The 24,842-nt window shown below is 44.4% G+C and overlaps 1 protein-coding gene across 3 annotated transcripts in view; it reads left to right on the top strand.

The window, feature by feature from the left end:
- The window catches only part of EDC3 (enhancer of mRNA decapping 3), a 36,899-nt gene extending 12,755 nt beyond the window's left edge, over positions 1 to 24,144 (top strand). The window contains exons 2-7 of one of the 3 annotated variants that reach the window (XM_026855815.1): positions 2,198 to 2,379; positions 3,875 to 4,188; positions 10,666 to 11,001; positions 19,987 to 20,140; positions 22,320 to 22,537; positions 23,651 to 24,144. In XM_026855815.1, coding sequence (XP_026711616.1) covers positions 2,216 to 2,379; positions 3,875 to 4,188; positions 10,666 to 11,001; positions 19,987 to 20,140; positions 22,320 to 22,537; positions 23,651 to 23,985 — 1,521 coding nt within the window. In that variant the 5' untranslated portion in view covers positions 2,198 to 2,215 and the 3' untranslated portion in view covers positions 23,986 to 24,144. Of the gene's footprint in view, positions 1 to 2,159; positions 2,380 to 3,874; positions 4,189 to 10,665; positions 11,002 to 19,986; positions 20,141 to 22,319; positions 22,538 to 23,650 lie in introns of those variants that run through there. The other 2 variants (XM_026855814.1, XM_026855813.1) reach the window with 2 other exon arrangements.
- Positions 24,145 to 24,842: the final 698 nt, after the last annotated feature.

Raw genomic sequence — 24,842 nt, 5'->3', positions numbered from 1 at the left:
GAGACGGGGCTCTCGGTAGAGGCCTGGGCCTCGCCCGGGCCTCCCGTGAAGCGCGGCCGTGGCGCCAGGCCCTCCCTGGCCTGGCCTGGCCGTCGTGGGGAAGCTGGGGCCGGCGGATGGCTGGGGAGGGGAAGGCCCGTGGAGGCTGGGCTGAGCGCCTCCCTCCCCGTGCTCCAAGCCCCAGCAGGCCGCCTCTTGGCGGGGTCCCCGCAGGGGCGGGCTGTGGGGAGCCTGTGTTTATTTGTGGGGCTGTTGGCAGCCCGCCCTGACCCAGTCCGGGGAGGTGAGCCTCGCTGGGAGCAGACACCCCATGCGAGCTTGTCTCTCAGGTGCAGAGTGGGTAGGCTCGGTGGCTGCTTTCCTCATAAATGAGGCCAGCTCAGTGCTAACTCACCTTTCAGCTAGGGAGAATATGCACAGTGGCATCTTCTCAAGCAGCAGTGCTCGGTGTGCAAAGCTATTGACTCATCATGTGCGAAGTTATTGCTTATAAATTGTTTATTAAAGTGTTGCATGTGTAATTTGAGTAAGCGCTGTGGCTTAACTTTCTCTTAAAACTTGCAAGGTTCTCAGGCATAGCAGTAATACACACTTGAAATAAGAGATGTAGGGGAATATAAGATATGTGAGTTGTATGGCAAAAGCCCAGAATATTAGACAGGAGGCTTGACTTCCCAGGTGTATGTAAACAAACAAGTGTGCTCATGTTTCTCATATGTGATGAAGTAAATCATTCACTGCACATGTAGTTCATTCTCTCTTCTAAATGATTTGCACACAGAGTAGTAGAATGAGATCCTTTGAGCTGAGGAGCTTTCCTTGTTTATGTTTGCATGCAAACAAAGATTTAATTTTTTTTCTTGATAAAAGGAGGCTCTTATTTTTGGAAGAATCTCTGTAAGATGGTGATGTGTACTGAACTCTTTCCCTTGTTTTCAAAGAGAGACACAAAAAGCAGGAAAGGGAATGAAATTTTAGTTTTAATGCAGATACTTGAGAATGTGTTACCTGTCTTTTGAAAGTGCTTTTTATCAGCTGTTATCTTGGAATTCAGACGTTGTCATCATGGGTTAATATAAATACACAAAAACAGGAAAGAGAGGAGGCTGATCCTGACAAATTTATGGCTTAGTGACCAATTTTAGTGTTTGCTTCCCTTTGAAGCATCCCCTGTTTTCAATCCCCTGAAAGTTGGGGGAAGTGGTTTTTTTTCTGCTAACATGCATGCCTTCTAGTTATTGCCAGGGTTTTTTTCCTTGCATCTTTTCCCAAGAATCTCAGGACAGGAAGGGCTTGAAGAGAATTAAAATGACACTCACAGAGATGTGGTTTATATATTGATGTTAATCTTCCTGGGTTATCTGCTGTGCTTTCTGTCTTTGTGTTCCTTACAGTAAATATCAAGTGTTCTCCCTCTTACTGTTGATTACATCATGACAGGCAAATATATACGGTAGTCATTTTCATTTATGAGCTTGTCAGCTCTTTTGCGCTACCATGATGCTAGTGAGCCTGTCATCTTCCTGTGTTCTTTGTCTGGAGGAAGAAATCTCTGATCAAAAGATGTGCTTAGCTGCTTCAAAGTGTGTTGATACAAGTTCAGTCAAGCATCACAACTGAGGGAATTAACGTGGGACTGTATAACTAAACCAAGTGAATTTTCCTTCCGTGTTCTGGTAGAACTTGATGCTGGAAAGGAGTACAACTTTCTTTTTTTCATTTATCTAATTATGGCAGTAATACTGTGGCTCTGAAGAGCATGAACATTTTTGTCCTGAACTACAGCATTATTTTTTTTTCCCCCTCTGTATCCATCTGTTCCTTTAAAGGTGCTGGTTGTCATTTGAATGTGTATTCCGTGTTTGAAATTACAGGGAGAATGTCTGCAGACAGGACTAAATATTGCTGCTGGAAGCTGTTAGTCTTGAATTCAGTTAGAAAATTATTCCTTTAATGATGCAAATGGCGATGCACGTTACAAACAATAGTATAGGCAAAGCCCCATCCAGGGATTTACACGCTCGCTGGGATCGTTGGTGTCTGTGGGGATGTGATTTCCACCCCACAAAGAAGAGAGAAGCTGACAAAGCTGGAGCCTGGGTGGGAGCCAGGGTTCTGGGCTGGGGGATGCAGTTGATGCTGATTCAGGTTGTCACTTTCTGCATCTTGTTACGGCCAGGCCTGTGTCTCTTTACAGCAACTGTGTGCCAGAAATATGGCTACGGACTGGCTTGGGAGCATCGTGTCAATTAATTGTGGAGAAAGCCTGGGAGTCTATCAAGGACGAGTGTCTGCTGTGGATCAGGTCAGCCAGACCATTTCCCTGACGCGGCCTTTCCATAATGGGGTCAAGTGCCTCGTGCCAGAAGTCACCTTCAGGTTAGTGTCTTTTTTCCTCCTGCCTTTTTCCAGGCAAGGTCTGCATCTAGTTTGGGTGGTTTGTTTTCTCCTGCCTTTTTCCAGGCAAGGTCTGCATCTAGTTTGGGTGGTTTGTTTTGGTTTTCCCCAGAAGTGAGCTCTTTGCCTTAAATCTCCCTACTGCTGCTGAGCATCTTTGGATGAGAAGTACCTCTTATGTTTCTGTTTGTGTGCAGATTATTTTCTGTCTCTGTGATTCCTGTGTTAGAAGCGGTGTAGCTCACACTTGGAGGTTATTTGTGGGTGAGGCTGTGTATGTGTGTATACATTGTGTCGTTAGGTTTTTGGGTAGCTGGGGGGGCTGGCATACTCTCTGAAAGCTTTGCCTTCAGCCTGTATACTATATGTAATTAAAGTGTGCCAGAAGAGAAAGCGGAGGGGTAGATCAATTAAAATTATTGCCCTAATACAGTTAAATCAAGTGCAGTTATTAAATTCAGCTCCATCCCACTCTGTTTCTTGCCATGTTCTTTCCTCTATGTAGACAGGGGAGAGTTTTGAACCACAAAGCTGAATTGATGCAGCAGTGTTTTAGCTCTCAGGAGTTCCCACCAGCTCCTGGTAGCACTGTGCTTAAAAAGAATAAGTAAGAGTCACTCATCTCTGGAAATTTTGCTGTTACCTGGCATATTAGGATAGTTAGGAGTCTGAGTCACTGATTTTTAAATAAAATTGATTCCCCGAAGTCAATACTCTTTTTTTTTTTTTTTTTTTTTTTTTTTTTTTTTCCCCCCTTGGATTTTGAAGAGAGTGAGTGGTGAAAGACAACAACCATATTCTTCCAGAAGTATGGAAGTCTGTAGCAAGCTCTTGCTACTTTTATATCCCATTTGGACAAAAACCTATTAAGTTTAAAGTAGGGGACATTTAATTTCTTGTTCATTTCTTGCAGTCAGTGCAAATGGAGGTCTTTGTAACCAGTTCTTTGGTTTTGGCTCATGCCCAGTGCTACATTGGTTTTCTTTATCCCTCTTCTGAGAAAATGGGAAGCACCATCCTTGTCTGAGCGTGAATTGCAGTCATCTAAGGGTAGCTTTCTGCAGAAATGGATTAAAAGTAATAGCCTCCAGGCTGAGATTAATTGTATTATCTAGAAACTGTTGAATTAATGCAGGTTTCTACAAAGGTCTGTCTGTGCTTGTTGCTTCCATTTTCTGTTTGATTCCTGTTTCAGCTAGGAACAGAACCTTTCAAGCAAAATCCAAGTGCGCTATAGAAATACTTGAGTTGTTATTTTGAAGATTCATGTAATTTCAGTTTAATATTTTGATGTCTGTGGAAACATCTGGTGTGTTTGAACATTAAAATCCTTTTATTTTTTTCTTGTTTCTATTGATAGTGACATCAGAAAAAAACCACTGTACAATGTTGCACATTTTTCTTCAGAGGTTATTTTTTGCAGATGTGTGTCAAATGAGACATTCCTGAATGTCTGTTTTTCTTTTGCTGTTTTTAGGGCAGGTGACATTACTGAGCTGAAAATTCTTGAGATCCCAGGGCCAGGGGACAGCAGACAATGTGGGGATCTGCAACAGACAGAAATGAGCATCCCTGGTGTTGGATGCCAAGTGGGTCCCAGTCAGAATGGCACTGGGAAAGTGTTAAAGAAGCCTGTCTCCAGCAGTGCCCCACAGAATATCCCAAGGAGAATGGACATGAAGAATCAGGATATTATCATCTCTCCACAGCAGCAGTGCTCCAAGAGCTACATGGATCGACACATGGAAACACTGACTCAGTCCAAAGGCTTCCGTCGTAGACACAATTCCTGTGAGTAGATATGTTACCCTGCAACTTTCCTTTCTGCCTGCCTGGGTTACCGCTGCAATATCTTCCCTCCTTCCTCAAGAACACTTCAAATGGTGCTGGAAACTTTTGTTTGCTTTTATACTTGTATTGCCACCTGAAGTTCTGGAGAAGAGGAAGTTAAATAATGAGGAGAGTCTTCACAAGCTGTGCCTCAAAGTATTACAAGTATAGCTCTTGCAAATGTCTGTCACTCCCCTTTAAATGGTGATGCAGTCTCACCCATAACCTTGAGTATGCAAAGACCAACATACAGGTGTTTTCTTTACTGCAGCATTTCTGAAAGAAGTGTGGTTGACGCTGATTTACATAAAATCCAAATACTTCTTTAACAATTTATTTGTTAAAGTGAATATTCAAGTTTAATTAGTGGAAATATTCCCTCTTCTACCTTGTGTATTATTCTGCTTCACCAGCATCAAATGTTAGAAAATGTAGAGCCAAATAATGCTGGTTACAGTGATTTCCTCATTCCTACTATCTTTTCTATTTGAAAATTACCCAATTACCAGGGTCCATTTTTCCTCTAAAAGGAACTGGAAACAAATTGCAATATTGTAAAGCTTTTCTATTTAAAGCCTGTATAACCGTAACCTATTACAACATCACCCCACAAGTAATTACAAATGTTATGTGCTGTGTTGTTAAAAATACAAATTAACTGGCTCTAATGAGGATGATGTAAAGATACAATCAGTGCATCTCGAAGTCAAGCATCCGTTATTTTTATTTCTGTTCATAAAATCTTCAGCCATCTCTCATGCTGTGCCAAAATTGGGTATGTTCTTTTTCTTTTTTTTTTTTTTTTCTCTCAAAGCCCTCTGGGTTGTGCTGCTTTCCAGATCTTCATCATGCAATTATGGAAATGTCAGTGTATATGCAGCATATTTCCATGACTTAATTGTTGAAGCATCAGTATGTATCCTGCGTGTTTCTATGACTTCATTTTTTCCCCTTGCTTTTGTGTTTAGAAAAGCAACAAACCCAAGGTGGGTAAGGCCAGTTAAACAGGGAGATGAAAGGCTATATTTTTGTGGAGAAATTTCTGGACCTCCAGAAGACTTTCTCCCCCACCAACAGCTGTGTTATTTTCTGAAAGGGTTGTAACTCTTTTCATTTTCACTTTATTTAAATGATTGCCAAATGGCATCCACAGGAGGAGGAAGGCCAGAATGATGTGGAGGGGGAGGCGCACACTCCTTGGTGACCTAACCATCTTCAAGCTGGTCTGGTTTTGAGTGTTGTACCTCTACGTAGGCCTAAACGCTCTGTGGTGCTTGCTATAGGAAGAGAACTGTGGTTCCTTTGAGATTTTTTTTTTTTTTCATTCAGTAACCCTTTGTAAATTCCAGTTGTTTGAGTATGTTACTTTAACTTTAGTTGTTTTTAGAAAAAACTTTTTAAAACTTCAAGGTCAGCTACCTAAATATCTAAAATAACTTCTGCTTTGCTTTATTCTGGCTGGCTGGAGCGTGTAGGAGGATTACCGGACTTAACACTGTTTTGCCAGTGTCTGGTAGGTCTGGGGTGAACAGTAACTACTTCAAACCACTTCAGCCCACAAACAGCTTGTGTCAGTTTTGCATAAGCACAAACAGCAGGTCAGATTTTCTTTTACAGACTTTGAAACAAGTAGAGGAAGGTGCTAGATACAGATTATTGTTAGCTTGGATTAATTTTAGAATACATGAGGTAGGGAAGTGAACTCTTACACACATTTTAGAGGGTATTTGGAGAGCAGGGCGAATGATGTGTGAATTTGGGGAGGGGGACAGAAGAGGTTCTGGCCCTATGGAGATGATGGGTATGGGTGTCTGGGGGAGAATGGGCTGAGATGTCATCTAGAACTCCAGTCATACAGGGTTTAGTACAGCTGAAAGTTGACCTCTTGATGCCCTTTAGCGTGCTAAGTCAGGGACAAAGTTCCCCTTTTGGAGTACTTGTGTGACAGGAATCAATAAACAACAAATACCAACGCAGGTTTCACAACAATGGCTTCTGTGCTGTGCTGGCACCAGGCTCGTTCATGCCAGGGCTGGCAGCAAAAGCTCCCACAGGGATCTCACAGGAAGGCAGCCAGCTCTCTAGAGACTTTACGTTTGCTTGTGTGCTAAACATGAAAGGTTTTTTTCCTCAGAAACAAAAAAAGCCTGGGAAGTATTGTTTATCTTTTGAGGGAGGCGCTTTTCTGTGCAGTGTCAAGCTGCCAACTTGACGTGGAGCCATGTGCTGTTCTCCTTAATAAGCTTCATGCATACACACACAGGGCAGAGGCTCTGGAAGTTGCCATCCAGAAGGAGCTGGACTAGAAGGTCTGGCTTGCTGTAGCCACCTGGATCAGGCCATGGAAGCAAGCGTAGCTGTGAATAGCAGCTTTCAGGCAATGGCTTGGTCTGGTGTGTCACAGTAGTGCCCTGGAAGGCAGTGGACACTTCTGTTGGTTTTAAGTCTGAGTTTTCCCTCCCCTCCCCTTGCCCTCTTTTTAGGCTCTTCTCCTATTTTCCCTGAATGAAATCAGCTGCAGGTCTCCTTGCCTGTCTAGATGGCGATGCTTTAAGAGGAGCACTGCGTAACTTTGCTCAGAGCTCGTTGGAGGCTCTGCCCTGTTCTGTGCAACTTCTGTGACAAGGTTGTAATGTGGTCTGTGAAAAGACAGCCAGTTGTGTGGGTCAGCAGTATTTCAGAGTTGGCATCCATCGGTATGGATTAGAGAGCTGCCCACCACAATGCCGGCACGTCTCGTTTTGATGAGGTACGGTCTTGGCTCCCTTTCATTGTGTCTGCAGGGGAGCCTGGGGAGCTTTCCAGCCATTGTTCTCACAGCTTTTCTAGTGCAGCTTTTTATTCCTGTCAGCGTTTATACACTGCTCACATCAGCTGCTTCTGTCCCCTGGATCCACTGCGTGGTGGTGCATCAATCCCCACGTTTTGCTTTTGAGGTCAGCCGAGGGTTGCATGGAGTTGTTTGCAGAAGTACCTGGCAATGAGCATACAAACTCTTGTTGGGTAACAGGAACGGACTGAGTTGCCATCACAAGAAGCAGGCTTGTTTGCTACTGTGTTCAGGGTGGGCTCTAGCTTATTTATCTGAACTCACAGGGTCCCTTGACTATTTCTTCGACCTGGAGTTTAAGAACTTTTGGAGGACTTGGCCTGTTGTGTTGGTCTGGGTTTTCATTTCTTGTGTGGCTGACGGCAGCAGCGTTGGATGTGATCCCCTTGTCAGCAGTGGCAGTTGCTAGCTCCATACCAAGTTGTACACAACTTTGGAGTGGTTTAGATGTCAAATTTGGTTTGGGAATCCTTTATCCAGGGCAGAGAGTGAAAGCTGTGTGTTAGTAAAAAGCTCTCTTTTTCTCTCAAAACTATACATGTAAATGAGTGGTCACAGCTTGCCTACTGGAATTCCCCTTGCCAGAAAGCCTTACCCTTTCCACTTTCCTAAATCGTGTTTTGTCACCAGCAATTCTTGAATTCTGCTGTCTGTCCTTCAGTGGCTTCTTGGCAAAAGGTGTGTTACACTGTATTTCAGTTCTCACCTGGTTGTTTATAAAAACTCGATGACATCTCCAGTAGCTTGAAAATCACTGTGTCTGAAAATAAATGACCTGCTGTAGTTAGTAGTAATTTCAAATTATTATAAATAGAGATTCTATAAATAGAGTGTATTGTCAAAGTGTGGTAACGCTGACCACTCAAAGCTGTACTGCTAGTTTCAGTTGCTCCAGGATGTGCAGAATAGGTATTTCACACTGGCTGTTGCACTGATACTGCTGTTTTGATGAGGTAAGTGGCTTTGTGCTGTGGTCAGTGATTTTCATGATGCAGTGAGGTTATGGTAAACGCAATAGTTGGGTAGCTTTGTTGCTGTGAGAGGTGTGCTACTAGCTGTTGTAATTTTGTAGGTGGCCTTTAAGATACTTTTTAAACATAGTGCTGTAGCTGTAATGATACAACGGTGTTGGAGATGAAAAGGGAAAAGCTGACATCTGTCGTTAGGCCAGGCGGTAACGCTGAGGAAAATTGATTCTTCCAGTCTCTTCAGTGCTTGCCACGCATGCTTGAGCAAAACTTGTTTTTAAACTGGTATAAGTTGAGCACTCAGACTGTTGCCATAATCAAAACAAACAAAAAGACCAGAACAACAAACTACTTTCACTACCACTATTATTATTGTGGTTTGGTTTTTTGTTTTTTTTAATGTCAAACAATCGTGCTTCAAAACCCTGGAGGTTTGGGGTCTTATCTCCTGCTTTTCAAGGTGTGAAATACTGGACTCTGACTTCTTGTGTGCTTTTTTGTTGTTGCTGGACAATAGCATAACTGGAGACTGAAGCTGCAGCAGCTTTTTGAGAGGGAGTTTTAGGGTGTTCAGGTCTGTTTTGTTTAGCTCAGGTACTTGAGACATGCTCCAGAGAAGGAGCTGCCAAGCATTTCAAAGAACTTCCTTGCTGTGGGGGCTGGGAAAGCTTTCAGGTTAGTCACTGGAACAGTTCTCTAGAAAAACAAAAGTGACGTTCTGCCTAAAATATAGGGAAGAAATAAATGGAGGAAAATCTTTGCTGAAACAATGCATTCCTAATTGAGAATAAACCCAAGTATGTATCCTTAGCAAGTCATTATTCAGCGTGGTGTAAGTCAGACGTGATATTAGGTGAACAAATTTTCCAGAGCTTAAAAAGTCCTTGATAACAGGCAAGCCTGCCTTTATCTTCTAGGAAAACATGCTCTGCTCCCGTGTGGTTTTATAGCATTTTCTGTAAAGGCTTCAGGTAGTCATATGGGTGTTCTGGAGTTAGCAGCAGCATTTTAAGTTACATAATTGAGCTACTGAATAACTTTACTGTAGAGAGATGAGTTCTGTTTGTTAACTTGGCTAAAATTGGCCCATTGGTCTTGACTATGCTGGTTTCCATCCTGATCCTGAAATGAATAAAGACTCCTGTAGAAACGTTTGACAGGAGGGAGGCCCTTCACTTTCTGGGGGAAGTGCTGCTCCTGTCCATGGAGTGGAGGATTTCACACTTTGGAAATGGGGGAATTCAGAGCTCGGGTTTGTTAGGCAGCTTTCGGCTGTTCCGCCAGTCTGACCCGAGGTTACAAATAGGCCTTTCCAGGCAGGGAGAAGGGGGGATTTGTCAAGACCAACCTAGACTTGTCTGCACTTACAAAGGTGACAGGTAACTTTGTGGGAAGCCATGAAGATTGTGCCTATTGCAGATCTTTTTGAGATGTTTTCTAAGTATCCTTAGATAACTTGAAATTCTCCCTATCTTCTCACTGATTGACAATAATGTATAAAGACAAAAAAATGCTGCTTTTTAATTTATGGAGGAGGTATATAAAGAGCTCACATCATCATGGTAACTTGGTGGCAATTTGTTGTTGTGTTATCAAATGGATTTTGCCAATAAATTAATTTGTATAAATTACTCACAAAGGTGATTATCATTATGAGAAATATTTTAGTAGAGCAAGCAGTTTTGGTGTGATAACTCTGACTCCATCTGTTGGATGCTGTAGGCAGTATCTGTAATTGCTGGAATTGGCCTGAAATATTTTCTGGTAATTGCAAATTTAACAATGGGTATGACAAACATTAATATTGTCTAGACCTGAGTTTGTAGGGGTGACTTGAATACTGATGTAAGAAATAAGCGAGTAAAGGGCTATGTTGACCTGGTAATTGCATATGGTTTTGTAACAGTCCTTGATCTCCAACCATAAACTGGCAATGAAGAGACTTTAATCAGTCTCACTCCAGAGAAATCAGGCTTTCACAATTACCTGTGATTGGAAAGAAGTGTACTTAAACATGCAAGATGATGAATAAGTAGAATAATGAAATAGGAATAAGGAAATGGACTTCATATCGGTACAGAAATGTGTACCTATTGGTAGCAAGTGTGAGGAAAAAGAAATGCTTTATATTCAGAGCTTTAAGTTCTCCCTTAAAGATCATTAACAGATGGCAAGCCTGAAAAGAACGAAAACAGCTAGATTAGTTTCTGAAATTTAGGGAAACTCCAAAGGAGGTCTTGGGCCACATGCCTGCATGAACATGAGCTCAGAATAGAAGGAAAACTGTTGCAGAGCACGGCTAACTTATTACCTTATCACTAATGTGACACCATCTTGAATTAGATAAAAGTGTGGAGAAGCGTTTGCTTTGCTACTGTGGTCAAGCTTGTTTTTCTAACCTTGCCAGTGGAAAGTCCCTGAAAGTCTCTCTCCTGATGCCCTTGTTCTATTTTCTGTTAGCTTATCTTGGCGTGAGTAATGCCAAAGATGAGGTCCACAGCTTCTTTGGGAAGCGAGTATCCCTTGAGTCGGTGGACTGCAAGCATGAGCTCCCCTCTCCCAAAAGTTTGCAAAGGGTATGAGCAAACGTGGCTTTTTCCGTTTATGACGCACTTTCAACTTGCTTTTATTTTTGTTTAGGGTCATCCAGTAGCCGTCATCCAAACCAAGTGACTCCAAAGAAGAGTGGCCTGAAAAACGGGCAGATGAAGAGCAAAGATGATGAGTGCTTCGGGGATGACATTGATGAAATCCCAGACACAGATTTTGATTTCGAAGGGAACCTGGCCCTTTTTGACAAGGCAGCTGTGTTTGAAGAGATTGAAACTTATGAGAGGAGGAGTGGCACTCGTTCCCGGGGGACCCCAAATGAGAAACCAGCTCGCTATCGGCACGACGAGAACATCTTGGAATCGGAGCCCATAGTCTATAGAAGGATTGTCGTACCCCAGAACGCTAACAAAGAATTCTGCACGGGTATGCCACGTCCCTTACTGATAAGGATGCAAACTCTGTGGCTTTTCTGGGGCACATGTGGTGGATTGTTTCCCCAAGGGGTGTCTGTCAGCTTAAGTGGTACAAGCAAGGGCATTCATTTACCTAAGATTGGATCTGTGCCTTGTATCAGCATACAGCCTTTATTTGCAATATTTCTGAGATAAAAACTGCTCAGATAGGGCAACGAGGTAAGTGTTTTTGCAGTAGGGAACAAACTGATGGTTGGATAACAAGAATGGAACCTGAATAAGAGCCATTTGAATCCTTGTGTTGATTTCAGTAGCATGATGAACCTGCATGGACTTGATTGCTGGCTCTTGAGCGGGAGGGATGGTCTCAGGATTCTGGTACACGGTTGCACATCGTCATTCGTATTTTCTTGGTAAAAGGCAGGAGATTTCATGTGCTTCTGACACTCTTCAGGTGATTGTTCTATATTTCTGCATGGTTTTGTGGAACTTTAAATGTCGTTGGTGTAAAAAGAAAGAGTTCTGGCTCTTCCATCCGTAATTCCAAACATTCCTTGTACAAAAGGCTTTTTATGTGGGGTCCCCCCCACCTTACTATACATTGCTGCTGTGTGAAAGATCAAGCCCCAGAAATCTGATGAACATAGCATAGACATGCATGTAAAGTATGTGTTCTGAGATCCGGCTGTGTCTTTCTCTCCTTTGCTTCACCTTAGTCTTAATTGTAAAAGGAAAGAAAAACTTCCAGGCAGATGCTTGAGTTGAAGTATTCATCAAGTGTATTATTGGGGGAAACTAGTTGAGCTTCCTGGTGCCAGCTGTTGCCCAGATGTTATCCTGCAAGTCCGATTTCTGGTCGTTGCTGCCACTAGGTAGGTGCTTGGATAGAGGGGGAGGCAGCAGGGTGGATCAGCGAGCTGCCTGCCTGCAGGGAGGCTGTGCTCCTAAAATCGAAATGCGGAGAGCAGTTGTTCACATCCTAATCCATGGCTCTGGGGAAGGCTAGAACTGTTCTCATTTCATGTTCAGTAGTAGTTTTGTGACCAAGCACCAGAGCTGCTTATGTACGTGAATGGATTTTACTATAAGCAGTCTTTTTATTTCTCTACATACACTTGCTATCAAGTGTAGCATATGTGCTTTATGCTACATTTAGGTGCAGATTCCCTGTAACTTCAGTTGTGGTGTCCTGCCTTTGGTTTGCATGCTTTCTAACACTTGCAAAATGTAGGAGTGAAGGAACTTTTGCATTCCAGGAACGTTTCTTTTCCACATCAAAATAAAATCAAACTTCAGATCTTTTTATAGAGAGACACTAAATAGGTGATATCCTGGTGGTCTGGCCACTGAGCAGAAGTGTGATCAGATCCTTGATCTGTCTTTCTGTCCAGAAACCCCATCTGGGGTGTGAAACACTTCAGAGAAGTAAGCTGATTCATTTGTACTGATTTGCTGCTTTTCAGTTTTTAAAAACCATCTTTTTTTTAATGGTTCTGCTATACAATGATATCATAGTTTTCCATTTGTGTCATCCATCTTCCTATAGATCTGTTCTGGCCTCGAATGAGAGAAAAACATACTGAGTCGTATCAGAACTTGTCCAACTCAGTGTTGTGTTTCCAAGGGTACTTAAGGAAAAGTGAAAGAAAAGAGTAAACATGCAGTAAGACTTTCCTCTGAGTGCTTTGTCTTTCACAATTTTAAGACTTCCTGAAGCAGAAGTGATAGTTCAGTATTAATAGCTTTTGATGGGGCTTTTTTTCTTCTGCTTAATTTAACCTATTGCTTTTTAAATCTGTGCAAGCTTTCAGTATCCATACAGTGTCCTGTGGCAAGAAGCTCCACCAATGGCCTGTGTGCTGTGTGAATAAGCACTTCTTCATTTTTGTATGTGATTTACTTTTTTTTTTTTTTAAATTTACTACTTGTCAATTCATCTTCCAGCTGGCTTGTCTGAGAGGAGACAGGGCCTCTATGTATGTCTAGTCTGAAACAAAAGCTAACCTACTGTTAGCTGCCAATTTGAGAAGTATGGCTAATATGGTGTTCTAGCAGTACAGGCCCTGGGAGGAAAACTCTGACATGCAATAAACAGCAAGCATCAGTAAGTAAATTCAGGGGATTAAAATGAAATCGTGTTTGCTAAACACCATCGTCCTTTACTATGGAAACTCTTGGCTCCCTGTTTGCAGTGTGCTGAAGGGAGCAGCCCAGTGAAAGCACTGCTGTTTTCTTGTTTTGTTCTTGGCAAGCCTGCACAGGGAGGGTGGTAAATGACTCCCCTCTGTACTTGGAGGGTCTCGCTAGCCTCATTAGCTACTGTTGGGTGATTAGTCTCCCCTATGGAATTCTGGATTTGTTTGAAAGAAAAGCTGTCGTGTCACACAATGGGCAGGGTATTGACAACTACAGTTCCCTGTTGCCTGTGCTGAGCTGGGCACGTTCACAGTCCTGTGAATGATGATAAAAGTGTCCCAGCGCTGTGTCTCTAGATGTTTTTCCCACAGAGGATGACTTCCTTTGTGTCTGCTGAGGAAGTTTACTTTTGCTTAGGAAATGCGAATGGCTATCTAGCAAAAGCTCCTGTAAACAGCTGTAACTTGCCTGCTGTTTCTGGCATTCAGTTTAGTGCTTTTTGAGGCGAGTCAGCTCTCCGAGGGACAGAAAGATAATCAGTATGCTTGGAGTAATGATGGACTGTCACTTGAAAAAAAACAATCCTGATTTCTTTGTTTAGCAACTGGAAGGAGGATGCTAAGCTGTAGGCAGCCTGCCTCTTAGTGGCTCAAAAAACAGCAGCTGCTGAAACTAAATGAGTGTGCCAGTAGCCTCAAAAGCCATGATTTTGGATATATCTATGCAAGAATTCCCCTGCTTTTGAATTCTCCCAACAGAGGTTTTTTTCTGGACTCCTCAGGGAAGCTCTACTTGCAAAAAGCACTTGCTTGTTAGAGAAAAGAAGTACTTTGTAATTTTTTACCCTAGGCTAATCTTGAAGATGATTGTCTTAAGAGCTCTGGTTGATACAGTGATTATTCTGTCTGCTATAATAGCACAAACAAAGTGGTGCTGGTGATTGACAGTGAGCTAATAACCGGCTCTTGTCACTGTGGGAGAGGAAGAAGTCTGTGAATCCTTGCATGCTCTTTTATGCCATGTTTCCATGGAGCTAGGAAATAACTGGGATTGTGCAGTGGTAAAACCAGCACACTGCTGATGCCAGTTCTCCAAAAGACTAATCTGCAGGGCTTCCAGTCTGTGTTTTTATAACTGACTAAAATAAGTTGTTTCATGTAGGATGTAAGCAAAGCTTGATAAACACTTCAATCCACCAGGATGCTTTCCTGAGATCTAATTTTACAGAGCCAGGCTGCCAAATAGGTATACTAGCAAGTGAACGGGGAATGAAGATGGGGATCTGTTGCAAACAAATGAAAACCTGAAGCTAATAGAACTTACCAGATCTTTGATCCATGACTGAGCTGAGTCCGTCCATGGGACTCCACATATGCACTGCTCCCAAATATGTAATTAGCCTTTACTCTTTTGGGCTGGCTGCTATTGATCTGTTTACCAGTACATGAGGCTTGAAAGGAGAAGTGCAACTGTTTAACAAAAATCTGCCTCCCTGGAAAGGCTGTATGAGGTGTGAGCTATCTTTTTTTTCCACTTCCAGAGCTGTCCAGCTAGAGAATTTAAATGTGTGTTAGCATAGGTCTGTCTCTGTTCCTTCTGTTGGCTGTCAGCACTGGAACGATCTTTGTTTGAACAGCACTGTTGTTTTGGGATCAGGTCTTTTAGCAGTAACTGCAAAGCCAGCACTCTGCAGGTATATTGGATCTCAGAGGAGTTTGCATTAGGATGGAGTATCTCAGTTCATCATCTGTGATTATATAATATAAATCTCAAGCATACTAGTTTGTCCAAATGATTCCTTTCTGCAGTTCATCTCTCCTCTTCACTTGTTCAATCACTGCTAGCACATACCACATACATACTGTGGGTTGCAGTTCATGATGATTATACTGGATTAAAATCTCCCTTGCCTGGACTGTGGGCATGAAATGGGACTGAAATTCTCATGTGCCACAACACCTCAACTTTCTGTTTTCCCACACGGTGTAGGGGGTGCAGCTGCATGCAGCTGCATGCAACGGGCTTGTACCCAAAGCCTTGCTTTTTGAGCAGTGGTGTCTGCCAGGACGGTGTCTTTATGAGCACACAGATGAGTAAAGAGGAGAGCTGCATGCCACATAGGTCAGGTATGTATTTATTTCCCTGGTGTACTTGTAAGGCTTTGTCCAAAGCAGGTCTTTTCTAGTTAATGCTGTTAGTGTAGAAAATGTGCTGTTTCCACCTCTGGTTCATCTGAAAGTAAGTGGGATTTTTCAAACTCGGCTGCTGTAGAAATTGTCAAGTGAAAACAGGACTGTGCTCAAAAAATCAGGCAAAGTGTCAGTATTTCTCTGTGCTCCCCCTAATCAGAATTCAGGCCCGTCCTTCAAGAAACTCTTTTTCCCCATGGTAAGCAAATAGTGGAAGATAACTGCAGTATATATTTATAAGTAAATCAGTTCAGCAAGGCAGAGCTTATGTGCTGGGGTCAGACTCCAAAACTAAGGCTGAGTCTGTTCTATGAGGATGATGCTGACAGTATGGAGCTTTTTTTTGTGTGCCATGTCCTTGACTGACTTTTCTACTCTCTGTAGCTTTTAGCTCTTCAGTCTATGGATGGCTGCCTTACAGCAATTGTGTATATTGAATGTGTGAAGTGTTTCTGGGATCTTTGAGTAGAGTGCAAATTAAGTTCATTTTATCCAACCACAGGAGAAAACAAAGTGGTCATGGGGCAAAGTCTCTTTGTCCCTCAGACGGTTTTTTGCTCAGCTGGAGTGAATTGTGCACTAATGCTGGGAGAGGCTGACACTGGAAGGTCAGCCAGAACTCCCGCAGAATTTGTCTTAATTAAAAATAATGATGATTTAAAAAAAAAATCTAGCCCTTAAGGTTATGGAGAAAATCATTCATGTTTGTGGGGCAAGTAACTGTTTTGCTGAGTCTGCAGTCAGGTGGCTCCAGCTTTACAACCAGCAAAAGACAGCAAATAATGTCCTTCCTACCTCAACTGGAGAAGAGTTATACCCACTCCATGTAACTGCATCTTAGACTGAGCTGTGTGGCTCCAGGAACCTGGAGTTATTTATTGCTAAAGGAAAGAATTAATGCTGCTATACAGCTTTCAGGAGATCCAAAGTCTAGTTCCATTTCATCCATTCCTGCAGCTTGCCTGTATCTATTTTAGCAGCTAGAGAGCTGCTGAAATAGTCAAGAGAAAAGGTGGGGCTTACACACTGAGCTACTCCAGCAGCAACCCTCTCTTTTTTTCTTTTCCTGCCACTGTAAGCATGGGTGGCGCTTGGACTTCTGTTGTCAGTGTTGCACTGGGCTTGTTTGGGGAAAAACTTGTATTTTGTTAACTTCTGGAGAGTTAGCTCAGTACTTCTGCTGGTGTAGGGTGTTTTAATCCAACCAGTGTGTGTGTAAGATTGCATAGTGAAGCTCGAGGAGAGAACTTGTTCACAGTTTAGTGCCCAGGACAGTGTGCCTCATAAACGGAGAATGCTTCATGTTTAATCAGGCTTCAGCAATACTCTGCGTGTCACAAAACTGTTTAGTCTATATCTGCCTTTTTTTTTTCCAGGCAGCTGTAAAATACATTTATTTAATATTAAAAGGCCTGAGCTAATTTATTTTATTACCTTCATTACCAAACAATAAAGATGCACTGTCCAACCCAAACATAATTAAAGTTGGCAGGCGTTCAGTTTTGTTGCAGTAGCATTCTTGTTTGTGGGTTTACACGTCGCCTCCTTGATTGCTTTCTGCCAGAGTTTGTTTAACTCCATCGGCCTGGTTTTGATAAGCCTGTCTGACTGGTTGGACCTTGCGTGAGTGCGAAGAAGGGAAGTTCTCTTGGCATTTAAGCCCATTCCTGAGAGGGAGCAATTAGGACAAAGTGTAGCAGTGGCATGCTAAATACAAGTTCATCTCATGCCTCTGCTGCCTCCCAGTAACCCCCTTTGTGTTAACCCACTGGGCACTGAGTTGCATCTAGTTGATGGTAAATGTGAGTTTACTGAGGCTCGTGGTCTGGGGGAAGTGATTGAGGGAAAGGTGTAAATGACTACAGAGAAGAGGTTGGCAACACCCATACTAAATTGGGTAGATACAGAGTATAGATCAACTGTTTCACCCAAAAGTTGAGGAGCATGTGCAGAATTTAAGCAGGGATTTTGTGTTCCCGCAGTTCAGAAGGAGCAGAAGTACAGTTTGGGAGCCCCCTGTTTCAGGTTAGCAGAGGATGTGTCCTGTCAAGCTGTTTGAAGATATCCTGACCTCAGGTCACTCATTCCAAGTCCTCCCTCAAGCTTGAAAAACAAGACCTGATGAAGTAGCAAAAATATGAATGGGAAGGAGGCAGAGCTGAGCCTTGCGTGACTCTGGAGGCTAAGAGGGTGTGTGAACGCAGGGCAGGTGCGTGACTGCTGTGATGGGTTTAGGATTATTAGTGGCTTATGACTCCAAATGTTCCATGGCTGCTATCAGGAGTCTGAAATGACTTTGATAATGTGCATGCTTGCATGTGCTGCATGTAATGAAAGACTATTAGCAGAGGTAGCTTAATTAGCGGTTAGCATGCAAGCTCAAGTGTTTGAACACGTTTGGGCCTCTATCTGCAAAGCAGTAGTTGCTGAGTGTGGAAATGAAGGCCAGAAGGATTCAGCAGGATCTGCTCTGCAACATTTTACTGTTACCTTGCAGGAATACCTCCAATTTAACTCTGGAAACCTCAAGATGTACAAAACTTGCCATTTCCGCCATAGCTTGACTTAGTGGTTTGTGACTGGGGCGCCCTGGGGAAATACGGTGGCACAAATAATTCCTCAGAATTAAGATACATGCTGCTTTTCTCATTTGAATATGGCACTTGCTTGTTACAACTGGTTCTTGTTATGGTTTTTTTTGGTCTGCAGAAGAGCTGGAGCCCACAAGTAACTGTTAAGTTTCCTCTCTGAGCGGATGTGTACGCTGTGGCTGTTCCCCTTTGAGCCCATATCACTGCAGACCGTTTTCACTGGGCCGTGTCACGTTCCCATGACTTTCCCATTAGTGCAGGCGGTCTGGACCCCACTGTGCTGGTGCTGCTTGGCCCTGGGCTGTGATGAGCACCCGCCTGGCTGTCGTTGCCCCACATTCGGAGGCAGAGCAGCTGATGGGAGCACAGGGGTGCTGGCTGCTGGACGCTGCAGAAGCAGAGTGTGCTGATGGAAGGACCGAGTTCACACTTTGGCTTGACATTTGACATCGTGCCTGAGCTGTAGCAGGCATCAGTCTGAGTCCTGGACCTTTTTGACCCGCATGCCTGACTTCCATGCACCTCATCTGCCTGTCCCAGAGTAGGAACAAACAGTGAATTCACAGAGCTCTTGCTCTGCTGGGCTCTGCTGGGATTGCTTGTTTAGCTCGGAGCAGTGCTTATGAATGATGTGAATAGAAGGAGCTGAGAGCTTTTCTTGCTGGCAGCTGTGCTCCAGCTATGTGGCTGTCCCATATGGGGAGGGAATTAAGCTGGGAGACAGTTAAGGACATTGGGGCCTTGCAGGAGGATGTTTCAAGCGAAGAATAACGTGTGTTGCTGATTCTGCATAAGTGCAAATCCTCAAACAGAGCGAAGGGGTTTGGATATCAGAATTATTTTGGAGAAAAGTTAGAATAAAGAAGGAGCTGTCTGTGGCTGAAGGTATTCAGGGATATCTAGCTGGCTGTTGCAGCAGTTTCCTCACCTGTCACATTTTGCACTTCTCTCTCCATATACCATAAGTAATTATTTTCAGTTTCCTTGTACTCCACTATTCAACACACCACCGAAAAATTGCTGTGGCTCCCCTCAGAGCAGGCTGCCTTTTGGTGGCAAGGAATCCTCTATATTTAGTTCCAGGAGATTTTACAGATGTTACTGCAGGGTTTGTTTCTGTGAAGTCAGAGCCAGCTTGGCCTGCTTGCAGAAGGAGAGTATGAAGAATCAGCTAGAACAGTTATTCAGGTTTGTGTTTCTCTTACCTGCTGATTCCAGGAAGGCTTTTTGTAGAAGCAAGTGGGGATTGTATTGCTGCCTACTGCAGGCGCTGTTCTCAGCACTTAACAAAACCTCTCTTGTTTGTTTTTCCCTTGATCCACATGCTGGAGCATTTCCTGGCTTGCAGACCAGGCTGTCAAAAACATCTGAGAAGAATTTTTCTACAGGCTTTATTCTTTCAGCTGCCTCGTTCCCCTGCTGCTCCAGTGTGTCACGATTCAGCTTTTGTGTCTGAAGCTGGCCCTTCTGGCATGGCCCAGCTCAGGTGCTGAGGACACCTACCTAGTAAATATGGGATGTCTTGTTTTGCTGTGTTATGTGAATTAGGGGCTGGAAGTTTGGAGCTGGTCACTACTGATGTCAGGAGGCAGAATGCATCCAGGCTTTTTTGGTGGGAAGTCTGGTTCATAGCTTCTCTTCTGACATTGACCAGGATTGGCAACACTTGTTTGTGTTTGGGCATGAGTTAAAGTGCTGGTGGCCTGGAGACCATTAAGAAAGAACTTAATATTCAGTCTGAAAGTCAAAAAGGCCTTCTCGGTCCATGTGTTGCTAAAATTGCCAGCTGCCTGCTGAAATTTTGTGGAAAGCTATTATTTCAAGCCCAGCGGTTGTGTTTAGTTGTCTCTTCCTCACTCAGAGTAAGCTGACTGATGCACTAGTTCGAATTCATTTGCTGGTCTTGGAGGGAACCTGAATTACTGGCTTAAGCAGACCCTTGGTAACAGCTAATAAGCCTTTTCACTGTCATTATTTCTAAGTGCTGTTATATAAAACCTTGCCAGTCTGGAGCATTCTGGAAGAGTCTCTGATTATACCCATTTCTGATTTCCTCCCTCCCCTCTCTTTGAACCCTAGACTCTGGGCTGGTCGTTCCAAGCGTGTCTTATGAGCTTCACAAAAAGCTGCTCTCGGTTGCTGAGAAGCACGGGCTGACTCTGGAGCGAAGGCTGGAGATGACGGGAGTGTGTGCAAGTCAGATGGCCCTGAGCCTCCTGGGGGGACCCAACAGGTAAAGCTGCTCCCTTTCGTGCTGCTGTGGGTTTGCCCTCTCTAAGCAGAGCTCAGCTTGTCTTGTTCCACTAAGCGGGGTGAGGTAAAAAAGGCTGAGAGGTTGCCCTTGAGGTCAGTGTGATGTGGATGCCTGCTGCTGCTCATGCTAGTCCCTCAGTGGTCTGCAGCTGGAGGCAGCCATCATCTCTCTGTTTTCCTTGCCTCAGAAAGAAACAACTCATCCCACTGCCCTGCAGACCTGTGGTGTAGTTCATATATTGGCCTCTTCCTGCATAATAATGATGAGAACAAGTGTGAGGCTCAGGCTACTGAGGTAGGAGGAAGGTTTACAGTAGGATTCCATGTTCATGCTGCTTTTTCCCCATCTCTAGTCTCTGTGGGAAAGGGCTGGCTGAACATACCATTTCAGATGAATGACTTACTAAGGGTTTCTTTTTTTGCTCCTGTGTCCTAGAAGCAGAACTATTGAGTCAAAGGCAAACCCGAGCTTTTTCTCTCCACTTATTGGGAATTTTTTCAGGGAACGTGAGTTTTGCACAGGTGTAGCCCAAGGCAGATTAAACCATTGCAGAATATCTAGTGAGCCTGTCCTTTTTGCAAGTAAGTAAACCTTTCCCTTGTTTTTACATGTTACAATTTCACAATATCAGTAAAACCAAAAGTAATTTCATGAAAACAAAGTGATGCTTAGCTTTTTGCAGTGCTAAATTAGCTTTCAGGCATCTACAACCAAACTGAGAATATCCTGCTTTTTTGGAGGGCCCGATTTGCTAGCAGGTTTGGAGTGCACTTACTGCTCTTTGCATAAATATGTGATGACTCTTTTGAAGAGGTCTGCTGCTCTGTGCCTGCGCTTAGCATAGTTGTTGATGTGAGCAGACAATTCACAGAATCACAGAATTGTCTCAGTTGGAAAAGCCCTTGAAGCTCCTCCAGTCCAACCATGACCCTCCCCCTGACCGTTCCCAACTCCACCAGATCCCTCAGCACTGGCTCAGCCCGACTCTTCAACCCCTCCAGGGATGGGGACTCCCCCCCTGCCCTGGGCAGCCCATTCCAATGCCCAACAGCCCCTTCTGCAAAGAAATCCTTCCTCAGAGCCAGCCTGACCCTGCCTTGGCACAGCTTGAGGCCATTCCCTGTTGGCCTGGTGCTGGTTCCTTGGCTCCAGAGACTCATCCCCCCTCTCTGCACCCTCCTGTCAGGGAGTTGCAGAGGGCCAGGAGGTCTCCCCTCAGCCTCTTCTTCTCCAGACTAAACCCCCCCAGTTCCCTCAGCCACTCCCCATCAGACCTGTGCTCCAGACCCTGCACCAGCTCCGTTGCCCTTCTCTGGACATGCTCGCGTCATTCAATGGTCTTTTTTGGGGGGGGCCCAAACTGAACCCAGTAATTGAGGTGCAGCCTCACCAGTGCAGAGTACAGGGGTAAGATCCCTTCCCTGTCCCTGCTGGCCACGCTATTGCTGATAAAAAAAATACAAAATTGCGTGTGTATTTTCATGTTGTTGATAGCTGCTCCGAACTACTTGCTCTTGAAATGGAAGGTAAGCCTTGAGTCTCCATCTGTTTATTCTCTAGTACTTTGCCAGACCTGATCATTTGATTGAGAGCAGTAAGTGATGACATACCAGGCAGCACTGACCCTATCAGCTGAAAATCCTACTATAAGCCACCCTTGATGACTTGCAGGCCATTTAAAGAAATCAACTTTATTTTGCAGTTGATGAGGTTTAGGGAGTAGAAATGTCTTCTTTTTTTAACTATGGCTCTGCTGACAGGGTAACTCGCCCCATATTTTTAAGGTTGTTTTGTTACCTTTCTTCAAGAATCAGAGCGACAGAGAAAAAAAGCCTCCTAAAACTGAAATAGCATTGAGCTCAGGCTTACTACACGAGCAGTGAAAATGGCCTGTGCTTTAGAAGTACAAGTTGGCTTCATGATGAACCGCCATAGACTGGGACCTTGTCTCTGCTGCGGGTGCAAAAAAGTCTTGAAGGGAACCTGCAAGCAGAGCAGGGCTCTAGCGTCAGTGCTATGAAAGGATGTGGGTTCCTTCTTCTGAGGCAATGGAAGATTTGCAAAACACCTGTCAATTTGCATTTTACTATTTTTCTCTTGCAGGAAGAAGGTAAGAGATTCTTGGGTTTATTAACAGTCTTTTCTTGTCTGCGTTTAGGCTGAACCCGAAGAACGTGCACCAGCGGCCCACGGTAGCCCTGCTGTGCGGCCCCCATGTGAAGGGGGCCCAGGGGATCAGCTGCGGACGGCACCTCTCCAACCACGACGTCCACGTCATCCTTTTCTTACCCAACTTTGTCAAGATGCTCGAATCCATCACCAACGAGCTGAACCTTTTCAGCAAGACGCAAGGCCAGCAGGTGTCCAGCGTCAAAGGTGAGGGAGTGGGGAGCAGAGCCGTTCTCCCCGGTGCCTGCCCGGTCCGGTGGCACCATCTAGTGGCACTGTCACAGGCAGGCGGTGGCTGCCGGGAGGCTGGCGGGACAGCGGAGACTTGAGAGGTTCAACAGTGGAGCAGTTGTGCTGATACAGATGTTTCCTGTATGAGCAAATACGGAAGAGCTGCCGTATGGATCTGAGTCAGACCAGCCATTCTCTTAGGAAAAAGGCCTTCCTTGTTCAGCATATTGAAACTGCAAGTCAATGAGCAATCCAACTGCTGCTTCAATCCAAGCAGACAGCTTTGCTGAACTAGTCCTGGCAGCTGTTAAAATTCACATCTCTTAGTATGCCCTAGAATAAACTGCTGCTCTATCTTCTGTGTGAGAGCTGCCTTCTGTTTGTCTTTTCACCGGCGGTATTTTCAAACCTGGTTCATTTAAACTTCTTGGGAGAAACTAAACCTGGGAATTAGGGCACTGCACAATGTTTTGAGCTTTGGCAGAGTGGGGGTCTGTGCTGGCTGAGCTACTTGCCTGTTGCAAAAGATTACAGAAGATTTTGCACCAAGGACTTTGTGGGCTGTCAGGTAAGAGGAATGCAGCAAATGTGGTACAGAGCAGGTGAGTGCAGTGAGGCCAACGGAGCTCAGCGAGACAGGCAGCAGTGCAGCACACAAACTGCCTTTCCAGAGCAGCCTTAGTTGGTGTGTGCCAGAAAAACAGCCTTTTTCTTAGCTTGTGGAATATAAAATGGTCCTTTTATGATGGAGAGAGCACACCACTGCTTTTCTGGGTGGCCTGGACTGGTGGTCCAGCTCAGCAGTGGCATCTGGGGCTGCTCAAGTCCTGACCACTTCATGAGGTTTTGTACCTGAGTTTGTGAACATTCTCCAGAGGGCTGAAGAGCTTTTAAATATTGGTGTTGATGTCTTTTGCAGAAGGACAGTAGTAGCCACAGGTAAAGCCAGACCGTATGCAGTGAGACTATGGGTGCTGGAGGCAAGAATGAAAAAATCTGCTGGCAATGCAAGGAGGGAAGGCACTGAGCCTTATAGTTCATGGTTTGGGGTTGGTCCTCAGTGCTCAATGGTGTTTGTGTTTCTTTCAGATCTTCCAGATACCCCTGTTGACCTAGTGATCAACTGCCTAGATTGTCATGAAAATGCCTTTTTGAGAGATCAGCCTTGGTACAAAGCAGTTGTGGACTGGGCCAACCAGAACCGGGCACCCGTCCTCAGCATAGACCCTCCAATAAACGAGATGGAGCAGGGCATTGATGCCAAGTGGTCGCTGGCCTTGGGCCTGCCCCTGCCCCTGGGCGAGAGGGCAGGGCGCGTGTATCTCTGTGACATTGGCATTCCCCAGAAGGTCTTTCAAGAAGTGGGAATAAACTACCACTCACCCTTCGGCTGCAAATTTGTCATCCCCCTGCATTCCACTTAGAGCCCAGTCAGCCACACAGCTCTGAAGTGAGAGAAGAGGAGGAGGTGGTCTGTCAAATAAGCTGTCCAGTGGATCCTGACTAGTAAACTCGTGACGCCTTAAGGATGTGAAGTTCTGGAGAGTTTTCCTTCCAGAAGAGACATTGTGTATTTAAAAAAAGAAAAAGGAATAATCATAAAATGAAACAAAAAAAGAAGGAAGCGGATGTTCCTGCAAAGATGTTTTCATTCTCTTGTGCCATTGTATGAAGGAACACGCAGGAAGATGGTGTCTGTCCCCGGCGAAGGTGGCCGCTGCTGCCCAGGCCCAGCCGGGAGGCTGTTTAGTGAGGGGGTGTATGTGGAGGTGGTACAGATGACGGGTGGTGTGGAGATTTGAGATGTGTGTCTGTCCTGCTGGGCCAATGGACCAAGCAAGGGCATCCTGGTGGGAACAGCACCCCTTGATCGTGTAGAAATACCTTCTGTTGAAGTTGTATCGGGAGGGAGGATTTGGTTTCGTTCTTTTTGACTCCCCCTCCCCTCTTTTATGTTCCTGAAGGCAGGTGTAGCTCGCTCTCCCTCCTGGACCCTCCAGCCCCTCAAGGAGAGCATTCCCTCTTTGGAAAGCTTTTGTCAGGAGCCAGAAGCTCTCAGGTCACACATGCTCTGGGAACACTGATGTCCTCAGCTAGGCCTTACTTGCTTATATACTCTCTTGGCTTTTTGTTTGTTCACTTAGTGGGTGAAGCCCAGGTCTATGGGAGTGAGGTGTGTTTTGGAAAAAAACTTTTCCAGCATAGTTGTGCGTTTGTTTTTTTTTGTTTTGTTTTGGGGTTTTTGTTTTGGTTTTTTTTTTCCTGGCACAGTGAGTGGCTG

Source organism: Athene cunicularia (assembly GCF_003259725.1).
Source record: "Athene cunicularia isolate RWA chromosome 10 unlocalized genomic scaffold, athCun1 chr10_part1, whole genome shotgun sequence".
Taxonomy (NCBI): Eukaryota; Metazoa; Chordata; class Aves; order Strigiformes; family Strigidae; genus Athene; species Athene cunicularia.
The sequence above is the reverse complement of the archived record's forward strand: the minus strand, read 5'-3'. Positions and strand labels throughout refer to the sequence as shown.